We start from the raw sequence: 27739 nt of genomic DNA, 5'->3' as shown, positions 1-27739 counted from the left end.
CTGCTGAACAACAGCCAAATCTTTATCCCATTTGAAGATCCAGTGTTAATACTTTGCATTAAATAAAAGCAACATGTATATCCTGCACGATATACATGCGAGCACTTTGTACTTCTCAAGACCTTTGAATCAAGCAGGGAATAAGGCAGGCCAGTGCTTCAGAAGTTTGTATTATTTGTACTGGCCCTTCCCCACCACTTTGGTAGCCTGCTCTTGACCAACAAGGCCTTAAGTGGTGAACCCTGGGAGCTTGCAGCTTGCCAAGACCAGCATCCAAGTTTCAGTGGTTCTCCAGTAGCTGAAGATGTAACTACAATCAAAAGAGTTCAGGGTGATGTGCTTAATTGTAATTACTTAGTTGCTTGCAGTGCATCTGGAGCAGAAAATAAAAGTCCTCAGACCCTCACAGATAAAGTTAAGGGAGATAATCTTTAACAAGCTCTAGTTCTTTTTTAAAAATACTCTTACTATCAGGGTAAATCCTACTCATCTTCCTTAACTCTGCTACCTTCATTGAGACTGTAACAAGGAACTAGAGGCAGGAGTATCAGCTCTCTTGTAACATCAATTTACACACTTTAAGATGTATTTAGAAAAGCTTTAATTTAATTTTGAAAGCGACTTTCCTTCACTTTGCTTGCCTAACTGGAAGTCCCTAAAATGGCGATGGAAAAATAGCTCCTTAAGCCCCAATATTTTCTGGATCATTGCAGTTCTCACTGATCCTACACAGCTCCTCAGCACCAGATGCTGCAGCATCCAACAGATCCCAGCTCATCTACACCCATATAAGACAAGAATGTCATATTAACCTGAGTGTTGGTGCTGCCAGGACAGCCCTGTCCTTCTCTGTGAACCTAAAATTCTCACTGTCCTCTTTTAATGAAGCACATCACAACCCAGGCCAGTGTCAGAAGCCACAGGCATTCCCTGTAAGAGAACTTAGATGGCAGGTTTGTTGGGGGCAGAACTAGAACTCAACTCCTGTGTACATTTATTCCTATGCTTCACCTGCAGCTTCTACCCAGACATTACGACCAACGGAGAGATCCCTTACCAAACACCATCAAACAACAGGGAAATACAAGAACCAACACCATGGCTTACCAGGCCTGGGTGCTGGTCCCAGTTCCTAATGCCATCTACCAAAACTGTCCTTTTTCTTTAAAAAAGTATGTAGGCTAAGTCAGCATAGACCTTTTATCTGAGCCTGAGACAAATGAAGACAAGCTGAACCACCGTGAGTCCCCGAAATTCCCAAGATGTCTGCTTTTAAGCAGGGTAGCAAGAGCATCTTTGTTGGAGTACATATTTATAAAAAGACAATGGAAGTATTACATAGCTCTGCATCAGAAGGAGAAAAAAACACTTGACAAAAGGGAGGAAGGGAGAAAAAACAGACACTTTGCAGTTGTCTGTGGATTCTGGATATGTCAGCCCTGTTGCTAATGATCTGTACCTTTCATAGGTTCTAGTCACACAGAAACTTCAACATGCACCTAACATTTGTATTTGAAATACAGAGTTTAATGGGATACTATTGATAATGAAGTTGAGAAAGTATGCAAGAGCTTGCAGGACAAGTGATGCATAAACATGGATGAATTAGACTGCTCAGCTATCCCAACTACTTTGTTTGGATGTAAATAGCTCCACACAGCTCAAAGCACTAGAGAATGAGCCCTGTTAAACCAGGCAGTGTTTCTTTATGCCATTAACCAACTAATGAAAAAAAGATTGTGACTAAATGGAAAAAATATTTCAGAAGGGAAAAAAAACAAAAACAAACAAAAAACCCAAACGAACAAACAAAAAAACCCTAAAGGCTTCATGAAGGAAAAGACCCACATTTCTGTCTGTCACACAGGACCCACACACAGTGCATGGAGAATGAAACACTGGAACTTGTAGGACTGTGTGCTGAGAGAGGAGCTTTCTACAATAGCCAGACGAGCTGGAAAGGCGAGACAAAGGTGCCAGGTTTGGATGCATCTGGGAGGGATTTCAGATCTTGAACCCTTTTTCTGGTAAGATTTTAGCCTGCAACTTTCTTTCTCACAGAATTCTTGAGACAGAGGTGGAATTTGATGGAATAATAACCTTTTAGTTCCAACTTGGGTTCAGATCCAGCCCTTGTGAGAGAGACCTATCTCCACACCTCAGCTGTGGGAAAATTGTTTCCGTTTCAATAGAATATTTCCATCAAGCCCAAGTTTATACCTCACCCTCCTGTCCTAGGAATCAAAACAATCATTCAATGGAGATAAAAGAGCAAGTTTCCTTTAAGAAGAGTTTGAAGTCCTGTTTCCTACAGTCTGGAGGAATGCTTTAATGAGTAGGCTGCCGCAGAAAGGCTCCACAGGCTTGACAAAAGCCCATGTTGAGAGTCCCTGCTCCACCATCAGAACAGGCAAAAGTCCCTTCTGTACCTTTAGGTACACTAGGCAGCAGATATGTGCATGCTTCTAGGATTTGATGAGAGCTGCATGGGGCACTCAGGGATTTACAGCTGGGACTTGGGCACCTAAGGGGGGTCTCATTGTGCCAGAGCACTCCAAAACCATATAGCACAGTTTGCCCCAATATTTCAGGATAAAACTGGGTGGACAAGGGTGAAGCATACGAGTGCAGATGCAGTTACCAGCTTCTCAGTAGACATTCAGCAGATTGCAGAAATCTAATCCTCTAGGAAAGATTCTGTTAAACCCTAAACCCCAATACATACAGAAAACATCGTGGCAGTAAACATGCCCACATACAGTAGTTAAAATATATTATTGCATATTATAAACATTATATACAAGGTTAAAATGGTTTTCTTACCATTTACTTACAAATGACATTTGTAGCTGAATGCCTTACTTACAAGTCCTCATTGCTACATGCTGAGAACTACCAGAGGTATTTGGCAAGACTATATACTATAGAGAGATATGGACCAGTCTGAGCAAGGGAGCTCTGTCAGCCACTTTTCCCATGTTTAGCACTGCACCAGTTTTTTAGCAATGACTGAGAACTACTGGTAAAAGTGATTTACACCTGATTTCTGAAACTAGATCATCATGATTCCTTGTCTTAAAATTAACTTATCCACACTGCAGTATGGATTTAAATCCTGCATTTCACATTTGCAGTGGGTCATCTGGTTACAAATCCAGGGGCTGGTAACTGCTTATACACTAGAGAGTGGGGAACAATAAATAAGGGACCAGGTTAACATGAGTGGCCTTATGCTTGACAAACTCAAGTCTATATGCACTGGGTGCATGTGTGGAGAATGGACAATATTTTCAAAGCAGTTTTGTAACAGTTTCTCTGGGGAATCTTCTGCTTTCCAAGAAGAATGAAATGCTGTGGTTCCTTTCAAAAGGGCTCAGCTTGAGGCTAGATCTCTGTCAGTGTGATCTTGAAGCCTTCAACCATGCTCTCCATGTGCAGGATGAATGTGTCCTCATTGGAGTAGTGCTCAATAATGTTGTCATCCATATTTACCAAGATACTGGTGACAAAGACAAAAAAAAAAAGTATTTTCATGTACCAGGACACTGCAAGAAAAAGCCATGCACTCTATGGCACGTGCTTGCTTCACTACAATGTGAAAAAACAGACTCCAGCACAAGATAGTACTAGCACAACAGTGAGAATCATCATCAAGATCTGTCCCAAAGTCAGATTAGAGGCTGCTACTTGCCAAAGTAGTTAAGATAAGAGGAATGCCCATGCTGGGATGTTAACCCACTTTATGAGCTGCCAACAAGGGGAGCTGCACTCTAGATCCCTGGCAGACCTAGGGAGATGGTGTTTCCCATGTCTGGTGTTGGCTCCCCCAGGTACAGCTCCATGCATAAGCTGCTGCTCCTCTGCAGTGGGGAAGCAGTGTCATTTGTGCTTTGCACACAGCTCACAGGTGTAGATCTCAATTTGGATGTGAGAATATCAACAACAAATATTAGAAGTGTATAAATAGAATGTTTTCCTCACTCTTTAGGGTAAAGTGTTTTTTCCATCAAATACAACCCTTGGAAACAGTGTTAGAAAGAAGAAGAACATGAGAAGTTTCAACCTCTCTTGTCAAGAGCTAAAGAAATTCCCAGACAAAACAACTCCCTAAGCTAGAGAGACAGCTGAAAATCAACAATTTATTTAAAATTATAGCATTACAATACTATGGTTGTTTAGAAGTAAAAAAGTTAAAGTGGAAAGATTCAGATTTATGGCAAGGAGTAATAGCCTAGCTATTCTAAAGTCACAGCTGTAATGCTCACATCTAAATTTACTCAGTTGAAACTCTTGCAGCAAGCACTGCCTGCCTGCTTTTTAGATTTGGGCAGCAGCCTGCTTCTTCCTAACACTGCAGGGAAACTCCACACTCCGTTCACAGCAAAGCCTGTCCCTCTCCCGTGCTAGTGCTCCACCACGTCAAGTGTATAGACTACAGAAAAGAATTAATTAAAATACATTTTCCAGACACAAAATCTGTACCTTCACAGTAAGCCCATTAATAGTGGGTGAGAGACATACTGGAGATTCATGTTTCCTCCTCTGCCACTCCTTGCTGTCTCCACAGACAGCAATATTTCAGGGTTATGGATATGTCTCCTGAAAGTGTTTCTACTGCCCAGCATCACATAATACCATAGATTATCATAGAACAGTTTGGGTTGGAAGGGATCTTAAAGATCATCTCGTTCCAACCCCCTCTGCATGGGCAGGGACACCTCCCACCAGACCAGGTTGCTTGAAGCTCCATTTAAGTCTTGAACATGTCCAGGGAGGGGGCAGCCACAGCTTCTCTGGGAACAACTTTATCATGATGCCCCAAGCATTGCTGGCATCTCTGAGTGCCTCTAAGGGACCCTGCAGTAGTCCCTAGTCAGTTAGTTTACTTACCCCTTTTTGCTCTTCTTATAAAGTTTTGCAATCTTTTCAACTGGAAGCCCATACTTCTCTGAGATCTGAAATAATAATTAAAAAAATTAAACAACATTCAATAATGACAAATATGAAGTGATCACCTCTTTCACCTAAGGCATTACAACACTACCTCTGCCAACTTCAACAGGATAGCTATACAGAAAAGTTACTTGCAACCATACCAGGGATTCATTTAAAGATGATTCAGGGACGTATAATTCTAAACATCTTGACCAAAAAACCACAATTGTTTCCATCCAGAAATTTAGATGCTATAGTTTTCATAGGGCGTGAGTCATCAAAACTGCCTCAGCATCTCCTACTGCTCTGCTCAACACTCTTCCCAGCTTCAGATTTTACCAAGGAATTTCAACCTGATAGCCACCTTTCTGCCTCTTCTTACTCTGATCCTCTGGGCTTTGGAAGCCAAGTCTCTTTCCACTGAGCAGAAAGCAGGTAAGCAGCAACATAACATGAGCTGATGGATAGATAGATGGATCAACCAAAAAATGTGCACATTTCTATTTCTCAATGACATGTCAAGGTTTGTTAAGCTAACAGGACCCTCCATGGTACTTCTTTTGTCTGTAAAGTATCTTCAAGGCACATTGTATTATGGGAGGGCTACACATACATTACACACGGGATTAGGAAGCTTCTGTATTTTAAGGGAGGTGACTCAGTCTGATTACTGGGGTGGCAAAATGAGAACACTTTGGCTCACAAAGCAACACCTGAGTACAGACAATCGAGATGCTGCAGAGGTGTTAACAAGGTAAAGGACTTCTAAAATCAACCTATTGACAGCTACTCAAACTACAAAGCAGAAAATATAGGAAAACTTTTGAAGAAAGACCTACTTAGCTGACAAATTACTCTCACTAACAAGCCCTTCACTGGGATGATTTGGCATTGCCTACAGGAGTGTCTTAACTTTTTTGGATGTCCATTCTGCTGTGAGCCTGTGGTGTGCTCATGGAGATGGTGTCCCTGATCTCACAGTCTGAGCAAGGTTTCCTTTCAAATTATGACTCTTCTTTGAGGGAACAGGTCTCACAGCTCATACTTAGAAGAAGATTGTCCCAAAAGGTAAAATAATTATGGAAAAATAACTTTGAGAGAGTGATTAATGCAATGTGATACTCTCTGGCCAGTTAAACTAAGTTTCCTGCTCTTCCCAGGTGAAATAAAGTTGCAGCTAAATAGCTGACCATTTATCTTCTGCATTAGAATTGAAACACACAATTAAAAAATTCATTTAAAGACTGCCAAACATCAGTCACTGTATAATCTTTTATTTGTGTTTGTGTTCAGACTTCCACTGAAAAAAAAGTGATATTTTGGAGAAGTAAATTAAAGCAATTAGCATTAAATAGAAAATGGAAATAAAGCAATGCACAAACTCAACCACAAGGACAAAGAGCCACAGATTGAACCCCAAGCACAGCTCCCAGCCAGGATTCTGTGAGAGAGAATTTACTAGCCTATACTTGCCTACCATCACCTATAAATTGCATAATTGTGATCTTACCTAAGACACAATTTTGTACTTAAAAGGATACTATAATTCAGCAATTCTGAAGAACAAGTAAAGCTTCTTTTACACTGCAAACAGTTTCCTCTTACCACAGTGTACATCTGTGGCTAACAGAAAGGGAAGGATGTAAATAAACAGTAACTACTGATAAGGTACTCTAGACCCATCCAGTCCCTAAGTTTTACACCTGGCCAAAAACCAAATACAAATTAAATTGGGGGTTGTATTTTCTACTTCAGTATTAGTTACACCAGCATGTTTCACTGCCTTTTGGGATATGGTGCTGGAGGTACTGATGTTAGTCCTGGTTCCATGTTCTCACCTGCCTTGGGAGAGACCTAACTCAGCATGAAGGTTACACAAGCTCATGGGCTGTACGGTCCCACTCTCCTTGCTGGGGGGAACAGGCCACTTTCTATGTTCATGAGAAGAGGGGCTTCACCCCACTTGGCTCATATATCACACAAGTATCCTCACTATCAGACTACAAACTAACCTTTTTCACTCTGATCTCTACCAAGCCTATGCAAAAGGCTCTGTGTAGCCTATGGAAAAGCTATGTGACCACATGCACAGAGGAGAAATACCTCCATAACATCCATATATATGGAGCATGCACACTCCATAACATACTCAGCTTATCTGAAGCAAGTTCAAGTCTTTGTTCCAAACAAGGCAGAACAAGGGTGACACAACAACATGGTTTGCTGTACCCCTGTGTGGGATGTCCTAACCTGTCTCAGCTCCTTTTACACTTCTGTAGGCACTCACACCCTGCCCCTCACTCACACTCTAGCCCTGGCTACCACCATGTTTCAGTGTCTTCCTTACTTCAGTGCCTCATCTTGTGCTGCCCATGGAGGGCAGCTGCCTGACCTGAGGCTGGTGACTCCTCTGGGGTACCCAGGTGCCACACTGTGAGGACAGATCTTGACTGTCTTAGAGAAGTTCTCAGAGGACATGTCACGTTCTCCTCTTATTCCTTCATACATTCTAGCTTTGCTTACCTAAGTCTGAATAGAAAGACACCAGATGAACCATCTGGTGATGAACTTTTGTATCTGTGGCTTTGCTGTATCCCTAAATTTAAGCTTTCATGTAAAGCAACAATAAAAATGGCTCCATTACATCAGATTGTTGAAAATTCCTTTGTAACAGGCAAGAGGAAAAGCAACCTGAAACTGCAGAAAAGTCACAACTGTCTGAACATGAGGAAATTATAGATCTTCGGGGTTTTAACTCTGAAGCATAGTGATCTTGTAAAGATCAGTGCTTGAAGACATTTTTCACTGACTCCATGCAAATAAAACAAGTGGGGAGAAATATTCCCGTGCCAAGGAGGTTTAATAGTAGCTAATATGCAGCATTCTGCACGTTCCAGCATAAAACTTTCCTAGAATATCTGGGATACCTAACACTCAGGCATTCCAAATGTTGCTCAAAGTGGTTTTAGACTCTGGGACATCATTTCCTATGTAAGTGATGAGAGGTAGGGCTGAGAAAGCCTTGCCTGTCACACTGCCCATGACAGGTGTGGGATTTATATAACACACAGGGATTAGTGAGCTTTGCAAAAGGCTTCGAGCTGACTGAACAAGCACATTTCTCAGGAACCTCTAAGGATTCAACCAATTATACAAAGCAGTGAGCTGTGGACACAAGGCTCAAAGGGGGTGTACAGGCGAGCCTCCCACTCACAGGCTCAGAAAACAAGTCTCCACTGCAAATGCATTTCAGAAGGGGGTGTTAAGTGAGATGCCCCAGCAGATGCTGGCTCTCTGCTTTCTCAGATTCTGTAGCAGGACTTGCCAACTTGGGGAACACTGCTACTGCCAACTTCCATATAAAACAGCAGGATTTCTCACCTGACCCCAAGCAGGCTACAATACATTTTTAAAAGACACTGTTATTCAGAGGAATATTTTCCTTTACCAGCTCTGTTGTCCATTTCTCAATCTTCTAAGCAGAGAATTCTCTCCTCTTAGGATGCCTGAAGCAGTGGGACAGCCTTAAGAGTGGGAGTGAAATAACCAGCTGGGTGTTTCTCTGGGCTGCAGTCCCCTGGCATAGCAACTTTGGAGCATATATACAATTGCCCAAGCCAGCAGAAGCCATCCTGTGCTGGAGTCAGGAAGACAGAAAAGGCAACATCTGGGCTGGTAGAGGCACACAGGAAAACATCTTTGCCACCTTATTTCTATGGAATGGTCCAGTCTGTTGCCCCACATTGGTTGGAAGAACATGTACATAGACAGGTATGAAATAAACTTTGATCTAAGTCAGCTCTTTTGAATTCTGGTGTTAGCTTTTAATATTAGAAAGACTTGGGAGATACTTGAATTTGCCAATTTAGATTGCCTTATTTAATTTGAATAAATATACAATTCTGCACAAGGTAAGACTGGGGTATCTACTGAGATTCACAGAGTTTCCCTTACTTTGGATCAGTCTGAGAGCAGGACTTAGAGCTGCTCAGTCACCACATATGTATGATGCTTTATGACGGGCAGTTGTTTTACTATTCTCTGAGTAATGTAGGATGCAAACATCTTAAAAAACAAACACTTGCATCACCTTCTGAGATCTACTGCATCTCTGGAGCCGAGACCTCTAGATAGTTGCCAGAAGCAAGAAATCTGAGAAGGAATCTGATTGTTCATTTGAAATGGGGGTATATGAGAGAATAAAATAAACATAGTATCTGGGAAAATAATAGCATTAATCATGGGAAAGCCACAAACCATGAATAGTGATTAGGGGAAAAAAAAAAAAAGTGAAATCCATAAACAGTGGAGGATATAAATCAGGATCATTGGTGATGTCTTTCAGTTCTGGGACTCTACAACAGTCAGAGCCTCAGTTTCTAACTTCTTAGTACTGAGTACAGAATTGAGTATATGCACAATTATAAAATTACACAATTTGCTGAAAAGACTGTAGAGTGTATTTAAGAGTATGAAATTTGACAGGTTTTTGGCATTGATTTATCCATGATATCCTACCCAAGAGAATGAAAATTTTCGGAATGTGTTCTTTCCAGTGAACTGGGACATTTTACAACAGATCAGATTTCTCTGGTGCTGAAAACAGGCCACTGAGTCAGCAGCTGTGCTGACAGAAGTATGCAGAAACCCTTCCTGCTTCTGCACCAGCTTTGTTTTTATGTTAGACAGTGGCTGGAAAACAGGCATGGAGAGGCACAGAACACTGGAGATAAAATATTCATGTTCACTTGAAAGGTTATTGAAGGACTATAGCATACTTTTAACTTCCACACAAAGACAAGATGAAATTGTGTTACAGCTGATCACAAATCAGACTGCAGCCTCTTCAAGTGAAGCCTGGCTTTTATTATACCCAATGTTCTGTGTTACAACTGAGCTGCAGGCACAGAAACAAACAGTATCAACAAAAGCACAGTTAGGACATCCTTAGAATGCAGCTGACCCTCCTCAGAGATACCTTCACCTGAATAGGTGCTTTAAACATCCTCACTAACCCACAATTATTTTTTTTGCCTTCTGCTACTGGCCAAATATTGACCAAATAACTCAGTCTTTACTGCATTCAAAGCATTTGATACATGCATCAAGACACTGTGACAGTTTTATGAGAGCATTAATGTACACACTTCTAGTGCTCAGCTGAGCTCTCTAAAGACACTTTCATCCCTTCCTGTCTTTTTTCCTACACATAGCTAAGGTTGGAAATCAACTCAGTGTCCCACATGTCAATCTCACATTAGTCCTCCCACCAAAGCAGACACTCACTGCTGCTTCTTCACTCTACCTACCCTCACCAAATCTCATACATCTACTAGCTATGACCTCATATAAACAGGATTAAATGTGGAAATAGCAAGTCATAATTTCAAATAACAGGTAAAAAGCAAAATGTCAAGTCAAAGAAGCAGTAAACAGGTAGGCTGGCAGGTAGGTCACTCTGGGAGTGAGGGCTAGAGAAGGGAGGTATGAAGGAACAGTCTGCATTGGCTCAGAAACTGCCTTATTGCTGGAAGAACAATTGCACAAAAGCCACATGAAATTCACACAGAAACAGTGCAATCCTTGGGCCTCTTCTTTAAAAGACAGCTGTGAACACACCAATGGACATTACAGAACATTCATTCAACAGGCTCTGAAACATCAGTTCAGAAAGAAATATTACACAAAATGGAGCCTGCATCTCCCTGCTTCCCTCACAGTGGTTAATTACTGCCATTCCTCAAGGCTCAGGTGTCCAATAACTCAGCTCGGTGACTCTATTTAACCCCAGTAACCTGCTGACAACACTGAGTTCAGAACATGTCAGCATGACATATGACAGTTTGAGTTGGAAGGAACATTGAAGATCACCTAGTTCCAACACCCTGCATGGGCAGGGATATCTCCCACTCGATGGGGTTGCTCAAAGCCCCATCCAACCTGGGCTTGAACATTTCCAGGGAGGAGGCAGCCACAGCCTCTCTGGGCAACCCGTTCCAGTGTCTCACCACCCTCAAAGGAAAGAATTTCTTCCCAATATCTAATCTAAATCTACCCTCTTCCAGTCTGAAACCATTCCCCCTCAGCCTGTCACTACATGTCCTTTATGAAATGCTTTGAATGTATTTGAGAATAACTTGATCTTTATGTTTTATCTCAATAATACACTGAAAGCCTCAAGACTTTCTTGCCAAGAAAGACAAACAATGTGAGGACATTGGATACTTACCGCTTCCATTAACCCCTTTACTGTGGGTGATTTCAGCATCAAAGCATCAAACACCTCATCTGTCTCCTTCCTCACATACAAAAGCACTGAAACAGAAAAAAAGTCAAGCTTGGAGCAGGTTCAGTCAAATGAATAGATTAAACACCCCACACTGAGTAGAAAAACAAATATTAATCCATGACAGATAAAACAAAGTGCTGAAGATGGCTTGCACTTAAAAAAAAAGTACTCTTATATCCTCAGTGATGTAAACACAGAAGATACTTCATAGTTGCTTTGAAAACACACAAAGACAATTCAGCAAATTTAATTTAACGTGAGGAATCTATATCTTCAAGAATTAGACCTCCATTTACTGAAATAAGAGAAGGTAAAAAGTGCTGGGGCCCTGTCCCTGGGTCATAGGACAAAACACACAAGCTATGTCTTCCTAAACCTGTGTCTCATCTTGCACCTCTCCAGACTTCATCCTAAAGGATGGGAAAGGATGTTCAGAAAAGACAAGTCTGGTTTGCCTATAGCTGAGCCTTTGACAGTAAAGTCAATGAAAAGAAATAGTTCTCTCTGCCATTCATCCACATGGATGAATGCATATGGGCCTGGCCAGTCTGAAAAAAATAAACACTGACAAGAATTAGTCCAAAGTCATTTAAGACTTTACAGGGGAGACATACAAAAAAACATCTAACAGGCAGGCTTCTTTTCCTCCCTCAGATGACCTGCCAGGCCTTAGTGGTTCACAGGTGCAGTGCTCTGCCCTCCCTAGCTCTTGTTCTCCCCTCTGACTTGTACAGGTAAAAGAGGAAACTTGCCATTACCTGGGAAAAGCAAAGCAGACAGCTACAAACTGAGTAAACAAACACCAAAGAAGTGTTTTAGGTGTAATCTCACATGACTCTGACACAGTAGTAGGTTAAATAAGATGTTCTGCAATTTACTTTGTTCCCTAAATAAACTGCCTTTTCAAAAGAATTCATGTACCTGCATGTCAGGTACAAATACACATGCACTGTTAGGTATTTTAGGCCTGTGTGGCAAACTACATTTGTAATAACATAATTTTTTTCTTTTTTTTAATAGACAGAAATATCTTGAAACTGCTAATCCTTGTAGTCCAAAAGATACCTTCACCAAGCAACTCAATAGAGGACCTGAAGATGAACCAACAGAGATTCTGGTATTTTTCATACAGAAGCAAGTGTTTGGAAGCTAATTCTCAGGTCAAGACTGTAGCAGGGTGGACTCAGGTCCATTTGCAGAGAAATGTAGCATCTTAGACCAGGTTTTGAAACGACTGAAAAAAGATGTAAAGCATGGGCAGATCAGTCTCCTGTTTTGGTCTACAAACCAAGCATGCAGGACAAGGGTGTAATTTTGCATCTTTAATTCAGAAGCATGAGACACAAAATTGCTGCCACAGGCATGGAGAGCCATCCTTTTCCCCTAGATTTTGGTAATTCTTGAGGACCTGCCTGAGATTGTCCTTTTAAAGCAGCCATGAGGAGAAAGACTTGGTGGTGCTCAACATGAGCCACTAATGTGCACTTGCAGCCCAGAAAACCAACAGTATCCTGGGCTGCATCAAAAGACGTGTGGCCAGCAGGTGTGGGGAGATGATTCTTCTCCTCCACTCTCATAAGTGCTGTGTCCAGTTCTGGATCCCCAAACATAAGAAGGACATGGAACTCTCAAAACAAGTCCAGAGGAGGGCCACAAAGATGATCAAAGGGCTGGAGCACCTCTCCCATGAAGACAGGCTGAGAGAGTTGGGGCTGTTCAGCCTGGAGAGCAGAAGGCTCTGGAGAAACCTCACAGCAGCCTTCCAGTATCTGAAAGGGGCTACAGGAAAGCTGGGGAGAGACTTTTAAAGGGCATGTGGTGACAGGACAAGGGGAAACTATTCCAAACTGAAAAGAGGGTAGATATAGATTAGACATTAGGAAGCAATTCTTTCCCATGAGGATGGCAAGACATTGGAACAGGCTGCCCAGGGTATCTGTGGATGCCAACTCCCTGGAAGTACTCAAGGCCAGGTTGAATGGGGCTCTGAGCAGCCTCATCTGGTGGGAGGTGTCCCTGCCCATGGCATAGGGGTTGGAACTAGATGATCTTTAAGGTCCTTGCAACACAAACCACTCTATGATTCTATAAAGGACTTGGAAGCTGAGATAACTTTAGGGCACAACCTACACAACTATCTGAATATAAGAGAACAAAAAAAGTCCTCATCACTAGTTAAACGTCAGTGGGTTTGATATGTTTACTTGCATGAGCAAACACTTGCACTGACTGCCAATTTTACCTGTACTAACATTTTTATAATGTAATGATTCTTCTCTTGTGGCTAGAGGACTGTCCTGTAACTACTGGCTTTTCAACCATCTAGACCTCTGTCAGCCTGAATAATTACAAACATATCTGAAAGGAGGAAAAATCACTTGGTCCAAGGTTAAAACAGGGGACAATATACCATCCAAGTGCTGAGCTTTAAATCTCTCTGTTGTGTTTGACATGTCAGGCAATGTTATGCTGAATGAAGGATCCATTACAAGGGTAACAGGGAACTTGAATCACCCTTACACACACAGAGAGCCAGGATTAGTAAACATATGGAAGTTGCTGGATTTTTCTTTCCCAACAGGTTTTTAAAACCCCGGTGTGATTCACAAGGGCACTTTTTAATGAATGACTTCTGGTGATAGTGATGCCTTAAGAAGCACCTGTGCCCTCATGCTTTGCTACTCTGACCTATCTCAATTAATTTTCCCATGCCTTGAACTTGCTTGAAGAGCAGATGCAAATGAAAAAACAAGCCTATTTTTCATTGTTCTTCAGACAGATCAGGTCCCTGCTTCAAGATACAGTGCAGTCCCACCAGCCTTCGTGCTGGCTCACAGCAGAGGTAAGGGGTTGCAAAGGGTCCACTGGGCTCAGCAGCATCAACACTGAATGCCAAGTCATGACTTGTGACAATGTGACAACTCATACTGAAGCCCCTCTGATCCTACTGTCACTGTGTTTGTTGCATTTAGATGGTGTCACTTTAACAGTACCTGTTGTAACTTTTTTTGGGGGGAAACAAACAAACAAAAAAACCCAAACAAAAACCAAACAGCTTGTGTCAGGCAGGGAGCTACTTTTGACAGAAAGTAACAAACTCAAATTTGCCTGACCTCAGTTCTTAACCTTCTTGCCAGTATTGAAACTCACTGTGGTCCCCAATGCTCTTCAGACACTCAAAAGAATTGTAAAAGATGTGTGTGATTAATGTATTTTTAGTTACTTAAGAAATAGCCCTGATTCACAGAATTGTGGAGAGGAAACCAGCTTTTGCTGAAGGTAAGGGAGGCTGTTGCACCTGGGAAATTTTTGGAAGCCAGGCTACTGAACTGGGGATTTAAGTGTGAATGCAGAAGACCAATGTTAGATACCTCTTTCAAAAGTGTTAACAGCTTGGCTCTCCATTGGCAAATCTGGCACAGCAGAAGACAAGCAACTGACACATGGTAAAAATGGGATTACAGACATGATGGGTCAGTAAGTCCTCCTGCTTGGGCCACATCCAAGCCCAGGCATTACCAATGCCCTGACTGATGGTTACTGAAGAGTCTTGATGAAGTGGTCTCTGGATGGGGATGTGGCACGTTTTAGGCACGGAAAGTAGGGCTGGTAGTTGTGACCTGGCTTTCCTTTCCCATATTTGGAATTTTCACTAATTGCCCAGGAACAAATTCCCTCAGGGACACAGAGCATGATGGTTCACAAAGGGATGGTTCACAAAACCATATCTGTTATAAATCCAAAATGTTTCAGATAGTTTAACAAGACTTTCCTGAGAGGCAAAAGCTGGACAACAGTACTGCTTGCTTCAAGCTGAGAGCTACACAACTAGGCATCTCCCTGATCACACAGCTGCTGGATCAGGGGGAAACTCCCTATGAAATCTGAAAGTGATTTGAAAACTCTTACCGAGAACTTAAAACAGGAAAAAGCCACAAGTTTAGCCAAGTAACTAGTTGTGCTGCACACTTGGTACAGATTAACATACTTTATATTTCTGTGTTAGGCACTTGGACCTCCCTTAGAGGTCAAGGAGATGAAAGAGTAATTCATAAAGATGCAGCCACCTGTGTGACAATATGAACTTTGTTTTACCAATTGTTTGCAAACTCCTTCAGTTCTCTTCTCTGGAAGGCTACCTCTTAATACTTTTGTTTCCACGGGGCAGTATTACAAGTAGGTCCATTAGACAGAGGAGAGGCCACACACTGTCACTTCAGTTCTTCAGCTGAACTTGGACCCCTCACTGGGTGCTACTGACACCTGCACTGCAGCAGGGAGCTGCCTTGGGATTGCATTGCTTCTAACGCACCATTTCACGTATCAGATCTGTTCTCTCTCAAACATTACACTGGTACCCCGTCTATATCTGCTCTCTAGAATTATTGATACTGCTGTACCAAATAAATCTGGGAGAAAAAAAGCTTCTAGTATGGCTGAGTCTGGGAAAACCAGTAGTGACAGTAACCCAGTGAGTGACTCCTGTGGCAAGGGGAGTACCGTCAAACAGGCGGGCTCAGCTGAGCTGCGCTCCACAGCACAACCCCAGATGCAGGGTTCCCAATGGCAGGAAGTTCACCAGAGCAAAGGCCATGCTAGAGGAAGTTTGGCCTCCAGCCAGCATGTTCCAAGTTGCAAGAAACACTGAACAGGAGGGGGATGTAAAGAGAGGATCCACCAGCTTCTCTGGTTCCAGGCCTCTCCTGGATTTAATTAGTTAACACAGTTTTGCCACTAGTTGATAAAGCTTTTTTTTTTCTTTCAAATCTTCCCCTTGAAATGGTTGCAAGTTCTGGGTGATATTAAAACAACTCACCACAGCAAAAGACAGCAATAATCAAAACAAATCACTGTCTTCTTGCAGGCAACCATCCAGGCTTTGCGCTGGGAAACCCAGTTGGAATTGCAGGAAAAAGTCTGCCTTTATGCAACCCTTGTAGCTGTCCCCTTCTGCCTGATGGAGCAGGCCTTGAATCAACCAGATGTAAGTCTGTAGTCAGGACTATCTTACATAATTAACTGAAGATCTAATCAAAAGAACATGCTCACATTTATTCCAGGAAGAACCAGTCTCCATACTGTAATCTTGTATGCTTCTCTTGGTTCAAGCACACCACTCTAACCAACTGAGCAGCTTTGCAAAGGCAGGATCATGGTAAGTCGTTTCTATAAAGTCTCACACGTGGTGCAACTAAGAACAACTGAGCTCACTTCTGTACCTTGTTGCTTTGCTGTCTCTCAAACTAATAGTTAAACCTTAAAACATTTGCAAGTTTGAGTTACATAAGTTGGTCACACCCCTAACATCTCCAATAAGCTTCCATGACAGAACTCATGAGACTGAAGGAATGTCATGTATTCTCCAGAGTGTTTAAATGTGGCAGTGTAGGATGTTATCACCTACACCACTGCACTGGAACTGACTGTACACAAAGCAGATTTTCTGGTCAAAATCACCATCTGCTCATCCTTACCTTCAACACAAAGTTTAACAGCTCTACCTAAACCATTGCTTCACTGTTACTCAATTTAAGCTTCACTGTAACAGACTGGAAAACAGGATTTGGACTGGTATAGCATATGAAACAGGACTGCAATAACATTCACTCAGGGCAGTAAAAAACAGTTAAAGTAAACAAACTTTAAAACAATTCAGTTAAGTCTGCTGGAAAACATGTATCCATGCCTTATATTCCTAAATGGGTAGGAAATATCTGAGATTTTATTCAGGCTAATCTCACTCTGCAGTCAGCAGGAGCCTGCCTGTGTAAGATCTCTATATTTTTTCCAGTGCATCTTGCATATTTGCTTTTGATCCCAGCCAGAACAAAAAAGATGAGCAAAAGTTAAAAATAGACCACCACAGATTTGCTACTGGAACATTTATGAACTATGTAGCTTGGCCAAGGATCAAGAAACTTTCTAGCTTTTTCATATTTTATAAACACTTATGTCCTCATCCCTCCTTGAGATAGCACAGTTCTTTTTATTATCTCCTTTTAAATCATTATTAGCATTTGTTAAAATGCCTCCTTGCATACTGGTAGTGTAATGATATACCCTTCCACCTTCCCCACATTTGCACTAGCATCAAAAAACTGACTTGGCCTGCCCTTCCCAGCCTGACAGCAAGAATACCAGAGTATTATTTTTATCCAGATCAATTGACTGTTACCTCTTTTCAGGCCTTCTTCTTTCATTTGCTTCAAAGGAGATGGACCAAACTCCTCCTCCACGGGCCGAAACATCCTTTTCACCAGGACGCTGCTACTGGAAAACAAGCAACAGGCACCATGTCACAGAAAAACTGTGGTCCCAACAGGAGAGGAGACAACAGCAGCAGTCATGACACAGTTTGTATGCTGGCAAAACCTCCAATAGCTACTCAAGTAGCATCAGACCAGAAACTGCAAGGATTTAGCATTTGATGCTTATCTGAAGCCCAAGAGTTCAAATGGAGTAACACACTGAGCCAGACCCAGCCTGAAGCTGAGACTTGGCTCTGCCAGGGAAGCTGAAGGCACTGCAGCCTCCCCCCCTTCAGAGCAGCTTTGGCAGGACTTGGTGTCTCCTCTTACTCTTGGAGGAACTGAACCCAGTGTGCTTGATGCAATAAACCCCTTTGTTTCTCAAATTCCACTGTGAGCCTTATGAAGAACATAAGCTTCATTAAAAAAAAACAAAAAGGGCCTCATGTTTTCAAGTCAAAGCTACCTGTAGGTGACAGCCACTCCCTACTGCAGGCCACTTTTTGCAGGCTTATCTGAGTGCAGCTGTCTTGCTTCAAACTCTCAGATTTGAGGGTGCTCACCTGGGATTCAAGCAACATATAAAAACATGGGGCTTGCACACAGTACAGTTAATACTGGCTGAACTTAGCCACACATATTAAAGCCCTTATTTCATTATATCTCTAACTACATTAGGGACTTTCTGCAATTCTCCCAGACCCTCCAAAACAAGATAGGGGGTCCTCCCATTTCCAGCCTTCTCCCTTCTCAGGATCTCCTGTTCTCTTTCTGCCTTTCTCTTCTGGAGTTTGGGCATTCTGTCTGCAGTTCCTGTATTTTTCACATACACATGTGTGCTGCTAAACAGCTTCTATGAAATGGGTGAAGTTCAGTGCTTCCTGTAAAAATTCATGTGGTTTTTCTAAAATTATTTGAGAACCCTTACATATACATATATAAAATACTCTTTATTATCAAACACATTTTCCTGTCCATGTATAAAATCCTATGGCTCTTTAAATTGTTTTATTTTAAAAAATAATAAAAATAGTTCTAAAAAGCAGCAAGTTCACAGGAAAGAAAAGGAAGTTACCATAAAATATACCTCTCTCTACCAGTTATTTACCCACCATTAGTGATGGGAGAACATGAGGGACGGGGAAGAAAGGGGATCAGTTTTATCTGATTTCATGTTTTGTGCCTGCTTTCTATGAGTTTGAACTGCTAACTGCAAAGCTTGTGAAATAAGAAATGTCTTACCCTTCTCTTTCATCATCTGTATTATAGTAAACCTAGAAGGATGAAAAAAAATGCAAAAATTATTCCCAAGACTAGTCATGTGCTTAACAGAGTAACTTTAGAAAAGGGAAAAAGACAACAAGCAGCTCCCAAATTTTTCATCTGTTAAAAATTCTTTTCCTTCTATAAAACACAAACATCTCTAGTTCTAATTGTGATATGGAAAAAGTATGGTTTAGAAAAACTGCTGTTGAATATCACCCAGTGGAAATACATCAAAGCATTTTGACAGACATTGCCATCTCTTCTGGTTTATATAATTTTCCCAATTATTTCACAATCCTCTAAACCAGATCACTACTCACCTAAAATTACCCTTAATAGGATTTAAGCTACAACACTCACAAGCTTTTGTATGTATTTAATACTGTCTGAAAATCTAATTAAACTATAAAGACCAACATTAATCTACAGGCCTAGTGGCAATACAATTCCTCACGCTACAGCTGAACTTTTTTGTACAGGCTGTGGACAGAATTGCAAGTCCAGACTGCTGTTTTGCATAAATCAGTACAGCTCACAGTCACTGGGACCAAATTTACAACAGCAGCAAATACAGCTAACAGTGGCAGGGGAGGCATAAAATCACAGTCTGTTGTCAAAGGCTTTACAGAACAGCCAGCCAAATTCCTCACAATGTGCCTGCACTGTGGGTCCACACCAAGTGAAGCAGCATTCCAGCTGCTGAGTTACTTTGCAAGCATGGGGTGAAGGCAGGGCACGAGAGCCCTGTGTTCTGCTGGGGCAGAGCAAGGCTTCTCAGGCAGGTTTCCAGCACTTGTGCTGGCAAGACTTGGAGCACATTTTCAAGGGGAGCCTTCACTTCTGAACCTGTACAATGAAAATAGTTCAGAGGGGTGTGTGGGCAAAACAGAAGTCTGTAACTCATTCTATGACAAGGACCTGAAAGTGGCTACACTTTCATAACAAAACATTCATAAATAATAAATTATCATCATAATAAGTCAGTCTTATATTAAGTAACACAAAACCCCCACTATTTAAAAGTTCAGGATAGCAAGAAGGGCGATACTGCAACTATTCAGCAGTAAATGAAAGACAGGGTTGAACACTTCCTTAGAGCTAGCAAACTAGGTTATCTTCGAGTTAATTTAGAAAAATATTTACAGGATTACATATACTAAGGAATGCTTCCACCTTTTTCCTGTTTTGAGATAAATCCACATTCTGGTTGGAAAGCCATGAGGACAGAAGGTACCCAGCACTGATATGAGAGTGGGCGTCTTTCCAATTTTGGAGAGCAAGTCAGTGACAGCTGTGATAGCAATGTCTGCACTCTATGCTTTGCTCTCCCCCAGTTCTCACTGCTTTAAAATAAATGACAATTTCAACACTCAGTGTAATTTCATCTTAATTATTTTAATACTCTGCAGCAAGATGCGTATAAAATTTCCTCATCTATTTGTCTTTAGAAACACATACATAAAGGTCTCATTCCACTCCCTGAGAAGTTATTAAACAACAAGTTAATAATCAAAAAATGGTCAGACCTGACCCTCCAATTCAGGTTTGCAATTTCCCAGCAAGCAATAAAGTAGGTCTTAAAAGAGTCAAGTCAGCAAAGACTTCCTCACATTTACTGGTAATAATGACTGTCAATACTGAATATTGAACATTAGCCTGATAGATTTTTACTTTGTAGAGCGAAAATATTTCCTTCCAAGGAATTCTCAGCTCTCCAGGTGATGCCTACAGAAGATAGGCAGAGGTGTTCAGCAAGCTTATTCTTGACCTCCCTACACATCATGTAAGAGCTCGGTCTTTGTTTTTGGTTATCACACGGAGGGGGATCCCAGCTACCACCAGATGGCACTTCATTTCATCAAGCTAAATAGCACATTCAAAACCAGACTTTCTTTCAGTCACAAATCAACATTCTATTTCAAAATTCTTGAGCATTTGTTCTGTTTTTCTTCCTAGCAAAAGAATGGCAAAACCATAACAAACACAAACTTACCAGTTGTTAATGAAGTATAAACTTTTTTCACACCCAGAACTGCAAAGGCACTTACTTGTCTCTTGTCAAGTCTTTTTTAAAGGAGTCACCAAAAGCTGCATTTACCAAAACCAATGGCCCCCCAGAAGTGCTCAGCTTTCCTAAAACCTGCCCCAAAGCACATGTGGCTGGACAGCAGGTGGGCATCAGCTCATCTCATTATCATTTCCTACCTGTCCACTTCTTTGTAGGTTTCCAAAGTGAACATCTGGTATGAAGAGAACCGGCTGGGAATCCAGGTCAGCCATTGTTTTGAAGAAGGTGATATCACTCTTTTTTTGCAGAGGGAATGCACTCAACTTCCCTTCAGCTGCCAGGGGGGTCACAAAGCAACACAGTTAGGAGAGAATGAATGTTAAGTGTGACTCAGTCCCAGACCAGAAAGGCCCATCTTACTCACAGTTATTGCAGGAGGCTTGGGATGCCTGGCCTTTGCCTTTCTTTCTGTTCTGCTTCCTCTCTTCATCTCGGATTTTCCTTTCTGCTCCCTGATGCAAAAAAGACAACCCATAGATATTATTCCAAGAGGCCTCTGTGAGCATCGTATCTCGTGATGCCTGGAACTACAGTGACGGACATATCAGAAATGCTGGGACAGAGACTGGTTATCCCATTACAGATAGATCTGTGCAGGTTTTTGGGAACATGCCAGTGCCGGACTGCTCACCTGTGCTCAAAACTCAGGCTGGCACATCCAGCAGCCCCCAGGGCTTGAGATAGAAGAGGAAAATATCCACATGCTGGCTTGGAGGAGATGGGATGGCCTAGGCAGCATGCAGGCCTAGGGCTGTTGTCACCACAGCTTGTGCCAAGGGCATCCCCAGCCCAGCGCCCCTGCGACGGATGGGGCGCTCAGGCCCACTACACTGCACAGGTACTGAGGTGGAACACCTGCAGGGTTGCTATCATCTCACATCACGTCTGTACTAAGCTCTTCCCTAAACTCTGCACCACTCACCTGCTCTGGGGGTGGCATTGCACCACTGTGGCCAGCTTTGTAGAGGCCTTTGAGATTTGCCAACGCCAAGAAGGCTACACTGATAGCTTGCCAGCAGTGCCTGGGCTCTTACAGAAAAGTACAGGCATTTCAAACAGGGAGAAGCCCTCCAGAAACTCAAAAGCAATGTAGCTCTGCCCTATTAGGCCCCCAGGAACTGCTGAGAAGCTGCAGGCTTCTATTATGTAAATACACTCTCAACAAGTTTAGAAAATAAAACTTGTTATTGACATAAAAAGCAGCAACACCTGCTTTGAAGTTCTACTAATTTACTTTATAAATATGAATAGTCAAGTTGTGAAGGGTATTAAAGATCCATATGCTTCCAGACAGTCAGCATGTAAAATGGAAGATTGTTTTCAAAACTAAAATTAGAAGTTTCTTTAAAAGAAAGGGGGTAGAGAGGTAAGCCAAAAATATCCACTCAAGATGGCAAAATTCACACATGAACCAATGAGCCAAGCTTGCAAAGAACGCAAGGAAAGATGAACTCCTGTGATCTATCAATAGATTTCCACAGGTTGAAAGATGCGGAAAAAGAAACATGGAATTGTCTAATAGCAAGATTGCCTCCAGGTCCCAATCCCATTGTCACTGACCTCAACCACAGAAGACAAAGAATTCAGAGTCATGCCCTTATCAAATTTGTTTCTAGGGGTACATTTGTATCTGTAAAGTTTCCTGCTTTTTGGCAGAAAGGAGTAAAAAATATGCCTCACAGCCCCTGTCCTGCAGAAGGCACATCCCCCAGAGCCCTGTGCTGCATGAAGCAGCTCTGCCAGGCAGCCACAGCCCCTCACTGCTGCTCAAGACTGCCACCCCACTGCTCACAGGTAGTGGGGTGAAACTGGGAAGTCATTTACTATATGGCAGCAAGCCTGAGATTCCTCTCAGGAAAGCAGAAACTGAGGAGGACTCAGCCTTTTGTACACAATGAAGAATAAATGTTTTGCTGATCCTCCTTTGAAATTCTGTTACCATGAACTTCATAAAGCTTTACAGCTTTGTCTTCATTAATTCAAGGCAAGACACCCTCAAGTTCTCTGGGGTGCAGGCAATCTGTGAGCAGGGCAGCTATTCCCACCTGCCAGTGCTTATTTGTGCCACAGACACTTTACAAATGCAGCAGCTGCAATGCCCACAAAACTACCAACCATCCCATCTGAGCTAGGAGAATCCCATGAGGCACAGTGCAGAGGCCAGACCAGCCTGCACGAGGCACATCATTGTAGTTGCTGAGACAATGGACCACAATACATTTTTTGCATTCCAAAGCATTTCTACTGGACAGTTTTCACAAATATCTAATAAATAAGAGTTTGCATGTCTTCAGGATACAAGGAAAAAAAAACCCTATCATAAAGGGCCAATAAGTTAGGCTCTGACCAGTCAAACAATTGAATGAGTTCTTAATTTTTTCATTGATGTTTGGACTTTGTATACATGTAATGAGTACTTCTGCTACCAACCATTAGCAAAATGCAGCCTGTGAATTTCAGATTATTCAAAAATATTTTTTTTCCAAGTCTTCAGCTCATTTAACCTTATGTCTTGCATTCTAGCTCCAAGCTAGCAAAGCCCTTACCATTATAAGGACCACTCCCATCACCATTATGAAGCTCAAATGTACACCTGTTTTTAGTTCAAGGCTCAAGAGTTCCACATCTGCTAAGACAGGAGCACAGACTTCAGTCTTCTATTCTCTAAAGCTGAAGACCAACAGGCAATTAGAGTTACTCAATACCCTATGATAATACATTTTCTCTATGATAGTCCATTCTGAAGACAAGAAGGTAAGAACTGCATATATTCCAAGGAACGTGTAGTTTTTCAGAGTCATGAAAACAGGATTCATTTATTTTATTTTCGAACAATGTTATGGTATTTGCCAAGTCAAATGCTTCTGCTTCTTTCCAGGAAGATTAATAACATATAGAAAGTCAAAATATCTCTGAATCCTCAGTTCTTTCATACACATTGGCTAAAGCATCTTGCAATATATAAATATAAATAGGCCTGGTAGCAAGTTTCCCTGACAACCTACTTAAGGAATAAAAATTATATTCTTTTATCATAATGCAGTATCAGTGATCTGCACATGACAAAAAGATTCCAAGGGCAGAGAGAATTAGCACTGAGAAAACAACATGTGCACTGTAAGAGTTGCTTTGAAGATTGCCTACTGGAAAATAAACAGGGACAAAATATTGGAGAACAAACTGGGAGAAAGCACATTATTACATCCTTTGCAGCCTGTATCTCCATACATTCATGTCACAAAGCACACATTTTATGCAAGTTGGTGTTGCTCTCTAGTTTATATGTAAATCAATACTAAATTTAAGCAACTGCCTGAGTAAATACTAAAATACATATAATATGTACCACTTAGCTAATGCAGTTTTACTTCTTCAGGGATAGTCTTTCCACAAGAGCTATGCTGTTTCAGCTAGATGGCATTAATTTATCAGCAAATGTTTTTCTTAAAAACTGGAGACCAGTACCTGTCATTTATCCAAGTTAATATACAAACATATCTACTGGTGCTAAAGAGGCACCATTGCTGCAGGGAAAAAAACAAAACAAAACAAAACAAAACATTTGTAAGAACTCTGTCAGGCAAAGAAAGTTTTTCTTCCATGTTTCAAACTCGGATACATTTCAGTAGTTAGACATGAGGAAGGCAATGTGCAGCTCCTCTCCTCCAGTTGATTGTAATAAATCAGGCACTTTTCACTTTTCTCATCAGCTTCTCTTTGGGGTTGTCAGATTGGGGCATATCAGTGCAATTCACACTTTTAAAATGTATAAAAAATATTATATGCTTGCAGGTTTGTTTTGTTTGGTTTTTGTGGGGTTTTTTTTGGGGGGGGGTTATTGTGTTTGTTTGTTTTTGTTTTTGTGGGGGTAGTTTTTTTGTTTGTTTGAATGAACCTGTAATATTTTTGCAATTGATCATGACAGAGGTGGGCAATAATTCTCTCAGCCTCGGGTCCTTTCCCACCCAGGCAGCAAACCCTGCCATTGTCACGAGAGGGCGACTCTTTTAGAGATTTCTCTTCTCAGAGAAACCGAGCCAAGATTCCATCCAGCCACTGCCTCAACGACGGACGGGGGGGGGCTTCTTTTGGCACCTTGGAAAGACGAGGGTACCCAGCCCCACCAAATACCTTCCTCTGAGCGTGATGAGTCCTCCGAGTGCCACCAGCAGATGGAAATTCTCCAACTGTCTTTACTTACAAAAGCACCATGACACAGCAGAGTAAGTGAGGGAGAAACCAGGCTTCAGTCTCTTTCCAAGTGTCAATGAGCACAAACTCAATTAGCACAAACTGACATGTGAATTGACCTCAATAATTTGCATTCATTTAACTCATTTTCAGCCCTGCTTTAAGTAGGCTTTCTGTGCATGTATGTGTGTATACATTTATATTATACAGATTTATATCCCATAACCAATACCCTTGAGCCCTCTAGTTCCCACTTCCATTACAGTTTTCATGTGGATAACACTTTAACTACCCCTGTGATCTTTTCTTCTACTTTGAGACAGTTTTGATTAAAAGACTCAACATTTATTTCCTGCTTTGTAGTCTTTATATTTGAAGTACCAATTAAGCCAATAGAGGCAATGAACATGTATTATTCAAAATCTCCACCACTTGTGTCTACAGGTCACCCTTGATGAGTTTGTGCTGTGAATTTCCTTCTTTTTAAAAAAAAATAATAATTCAGATTTTTCTAATTGCTTTTCAAAAACAGGTAGATAAAAACAACTTCTTACTTTGATATTTACTTAGCTTTTAACATCCAGCTGCACCTTCAAATCTCTAAATATTTGACATTCAAAATTACAATTAAAAGCATAACATTTTGACTGCAAGAAGACCACAGTGCATACATTTACATTCATTACTTTCAAAGTTTTTGCTCCACTAACACAACTGATTAGCCCTCAAGATCCTTTCATCAAGACAACAACAGGGGAATGAACAGAAAATAGGGGAGGGAGCAGCAGCACAGAGACCTGGAACAGTTGAACTCCTACCCTTTCCATTAAAAAGTTAATGCTACATATAGCCTGTGGCATGGCCTTTTGCCTCCTATTCCCACTTGTAAGATGGCAAGACTAATTTAACAGATGTACACCCCCGAACCTCGACTAGAATCTTAGGCATCTGCTCTCCTCTGGAATATCTTTCCCAGCAAGGATAAAGTCATCAAGCTGGTAGGTGTTAAACTCAACTGAAATATGGTCACACTCACATGTAAGAAACATCACTGCAACAAAATTTCTGAGCAACTGTTTCTACTCAGCTGACCATGACACTAACAGACTTGTGAAGGCACGACCTGCCTTTCAGTGCTGAAAAATCTTAACAAATCCCACAAAGGAGTGAGGAGACCCATTGTAAAAGAACCAAATTTTGTAAAAGAAGGAGTAAGCAAAAAAAGCAAGAGGGGGGAAAAAATTGGAGATCTGTAACTAGTGGAGTCCCTCAGGGGTCAGTACTGGGACCAGCACTATTCAATATTTTCATCAATGACCTGGATGAGGGAACAGAGTGTGCCCTCAGTAAGTTTGCTGATGACACTGAACTGGGAGGAGTGGCTGACACACCAGAAGGCTGTGCTGCCATTCAGTGAGACCTGGACAAGCTGGAGAGTTGGGCAGGGAGAAACTTGATGAAATTCAACAAGGACAAGTGTAGAGTCTTGCATCTGGGGAAGAACAACTCCATGTACCAGTACAGGTTGGGAGCTGACCTGCTGGAGAGCAGTGTGGGAGAAAGGGACCTGGGGGTCCTGGTGGACAGGAGGATGACCATGAGCCAGTAATGTGCCCTTGTGGCCAAGAAAGCCAATGGCATCCTGGGGTGCATTAGAAAGGGAGTGGTTAGTAGGTCAAGGGAGGTTCTCCTCCCCCTCTATTCTGCCTTGGTGAGGCCACATCTGGAATTTTGCGTCCAGTTCTGGGCCCCTCAGTTCAAGAAGGACAGGGAACTGCTTGAAAGAGTCCAGCACAGAGCTACAAAGATGATTAAGGGAGTGGAACATCTCCCTGATGAGGAAAGGCTGAGGGAGCTGGGTCTCTAGCTTGGAGAAGAGGAGACTGAGGGGCGATCTCATCAATGTTTACAAATATGTTAAGGGCAAGCGTCAGGAGGACAGAGCCAGGTTTTTTTCAATGATGTCCAGTGATAGGACAAAGGGCAATGGGTGCAAACTGGAGCATAGGAGGTTCCATGTAAATACCAGAAAAAACTTCTTTCCTGTGAGAGTGACAGAGCCCTGGGACAGGCTGCCCAGAGAGGTTGTGGAGTCTGCTTTGCTGGAGACATTCAAAACCCACCTGGACAAGTTCCTGTGTGATGTGCTCTAGGTGACCCTGCTCTGGCAGGGGGGTTGGGCTGGGTGATCTTTTGAGGTCCCTTCCAACCCCTAGGATTCTGTGATTATTACTGAACTGCAAAATGGGAATAGCTCACATATTTTTGCAGTTTATTTTAATTAAGAAAATCCTAGCAACATAGACATCCAGCTGAAGCTTCCAAAAGAACAGTATGTGTTCAAGTAGGGGGCACAACACACCAAACATCAGCTGCACCACTGGGACTTGGTGGTATCACAAAAAGAGAGCTTAGAAAGCTTTTCTGAAAGGTGCATTTCTTTATCAGAAACCTCTCCACAAAGTTTATACATTACCTATCCTGGCTGTGAGAGCCAGAAAGGGTAAAATCTTCTGGCTGGCACTTGTGTGAGTCTATGATCAGAACTGACCTTTCAATTAGAGGTCTTTACATTTGTGGTTTCTATTTCTTTTTTAATATCCCTGTATCATGACATATAACATGCTGTCCTTAAACAGTCCAATTATTGCTCACAAGCTGAGAAATGACTGCCAAAAAGGCTGCAAAGCAGTAAAATAATTACATGATTCTCTGTTAGATTTATGATATAACTGGTCCAAA

General features: G+C 41.8%; 1 protein-coding gene across 1 annotated transcript in view; it reads right to left on the bottom strand.

The window, feature by feature from the left end:
• Window positions 1–3384: 3384 nt before the first annotated feature.
• Window positions 3385–27739, bottom strand: part of GRHL2 (grainyhead-like 2 (Drosophila)) — a 58678-nt gene continuing 34323 nt past the window's right edge. Inside the window, exons 10-16 of the mRNA XM_010006525.1 lie at window positions 21171–21258; window positions 20944–21080; window positions 18715–18746; window positions 17400–17494; window positions 11165–11250; window positions 4891–4955; window positions 3385–3499 (exon numbers count right to left, since the gene is read on the bottom strand). Of these exons, the coding sequence (XP_010004827.1) occupies window positions 3385–3499; window positions 4891–4955; window positions 11165–11250; window positions 17400–17494; window positions 18715–18746; window positions 20944–21080; window positions 21171–21258 (618 nt within the window). The remainder of the gene's footprint in view (window positions 3500–4890; window positions 4956–11164; window positions 11251–17399; window positions 17495–18714; window positions 18747–20943; window positions 21081–21170; window positions 21259–27739) is intronic.

This window comes from Chaetura pelagica, unplaced genomic scaffold, assembly GCF_000747805.2.
Source record: "Chaetura pelagica isolate M959 unplaced genomic scaffold, ChaPel_1.0 scaffold76, whole genome shotgun sequence".
Classification (NCBI taxonomy): domain Eukaryota; kingdom Metazoa; phylum Chordata; class Aves; order Apodiformes; family Apodidae; genus Chaetura; species Chaetura pelagica.
The sequence above is the reverse complement of the archived record's forward strand: the minus strand, read 5'-3'. Positions and strand labels throughout refer to the sequence as shown.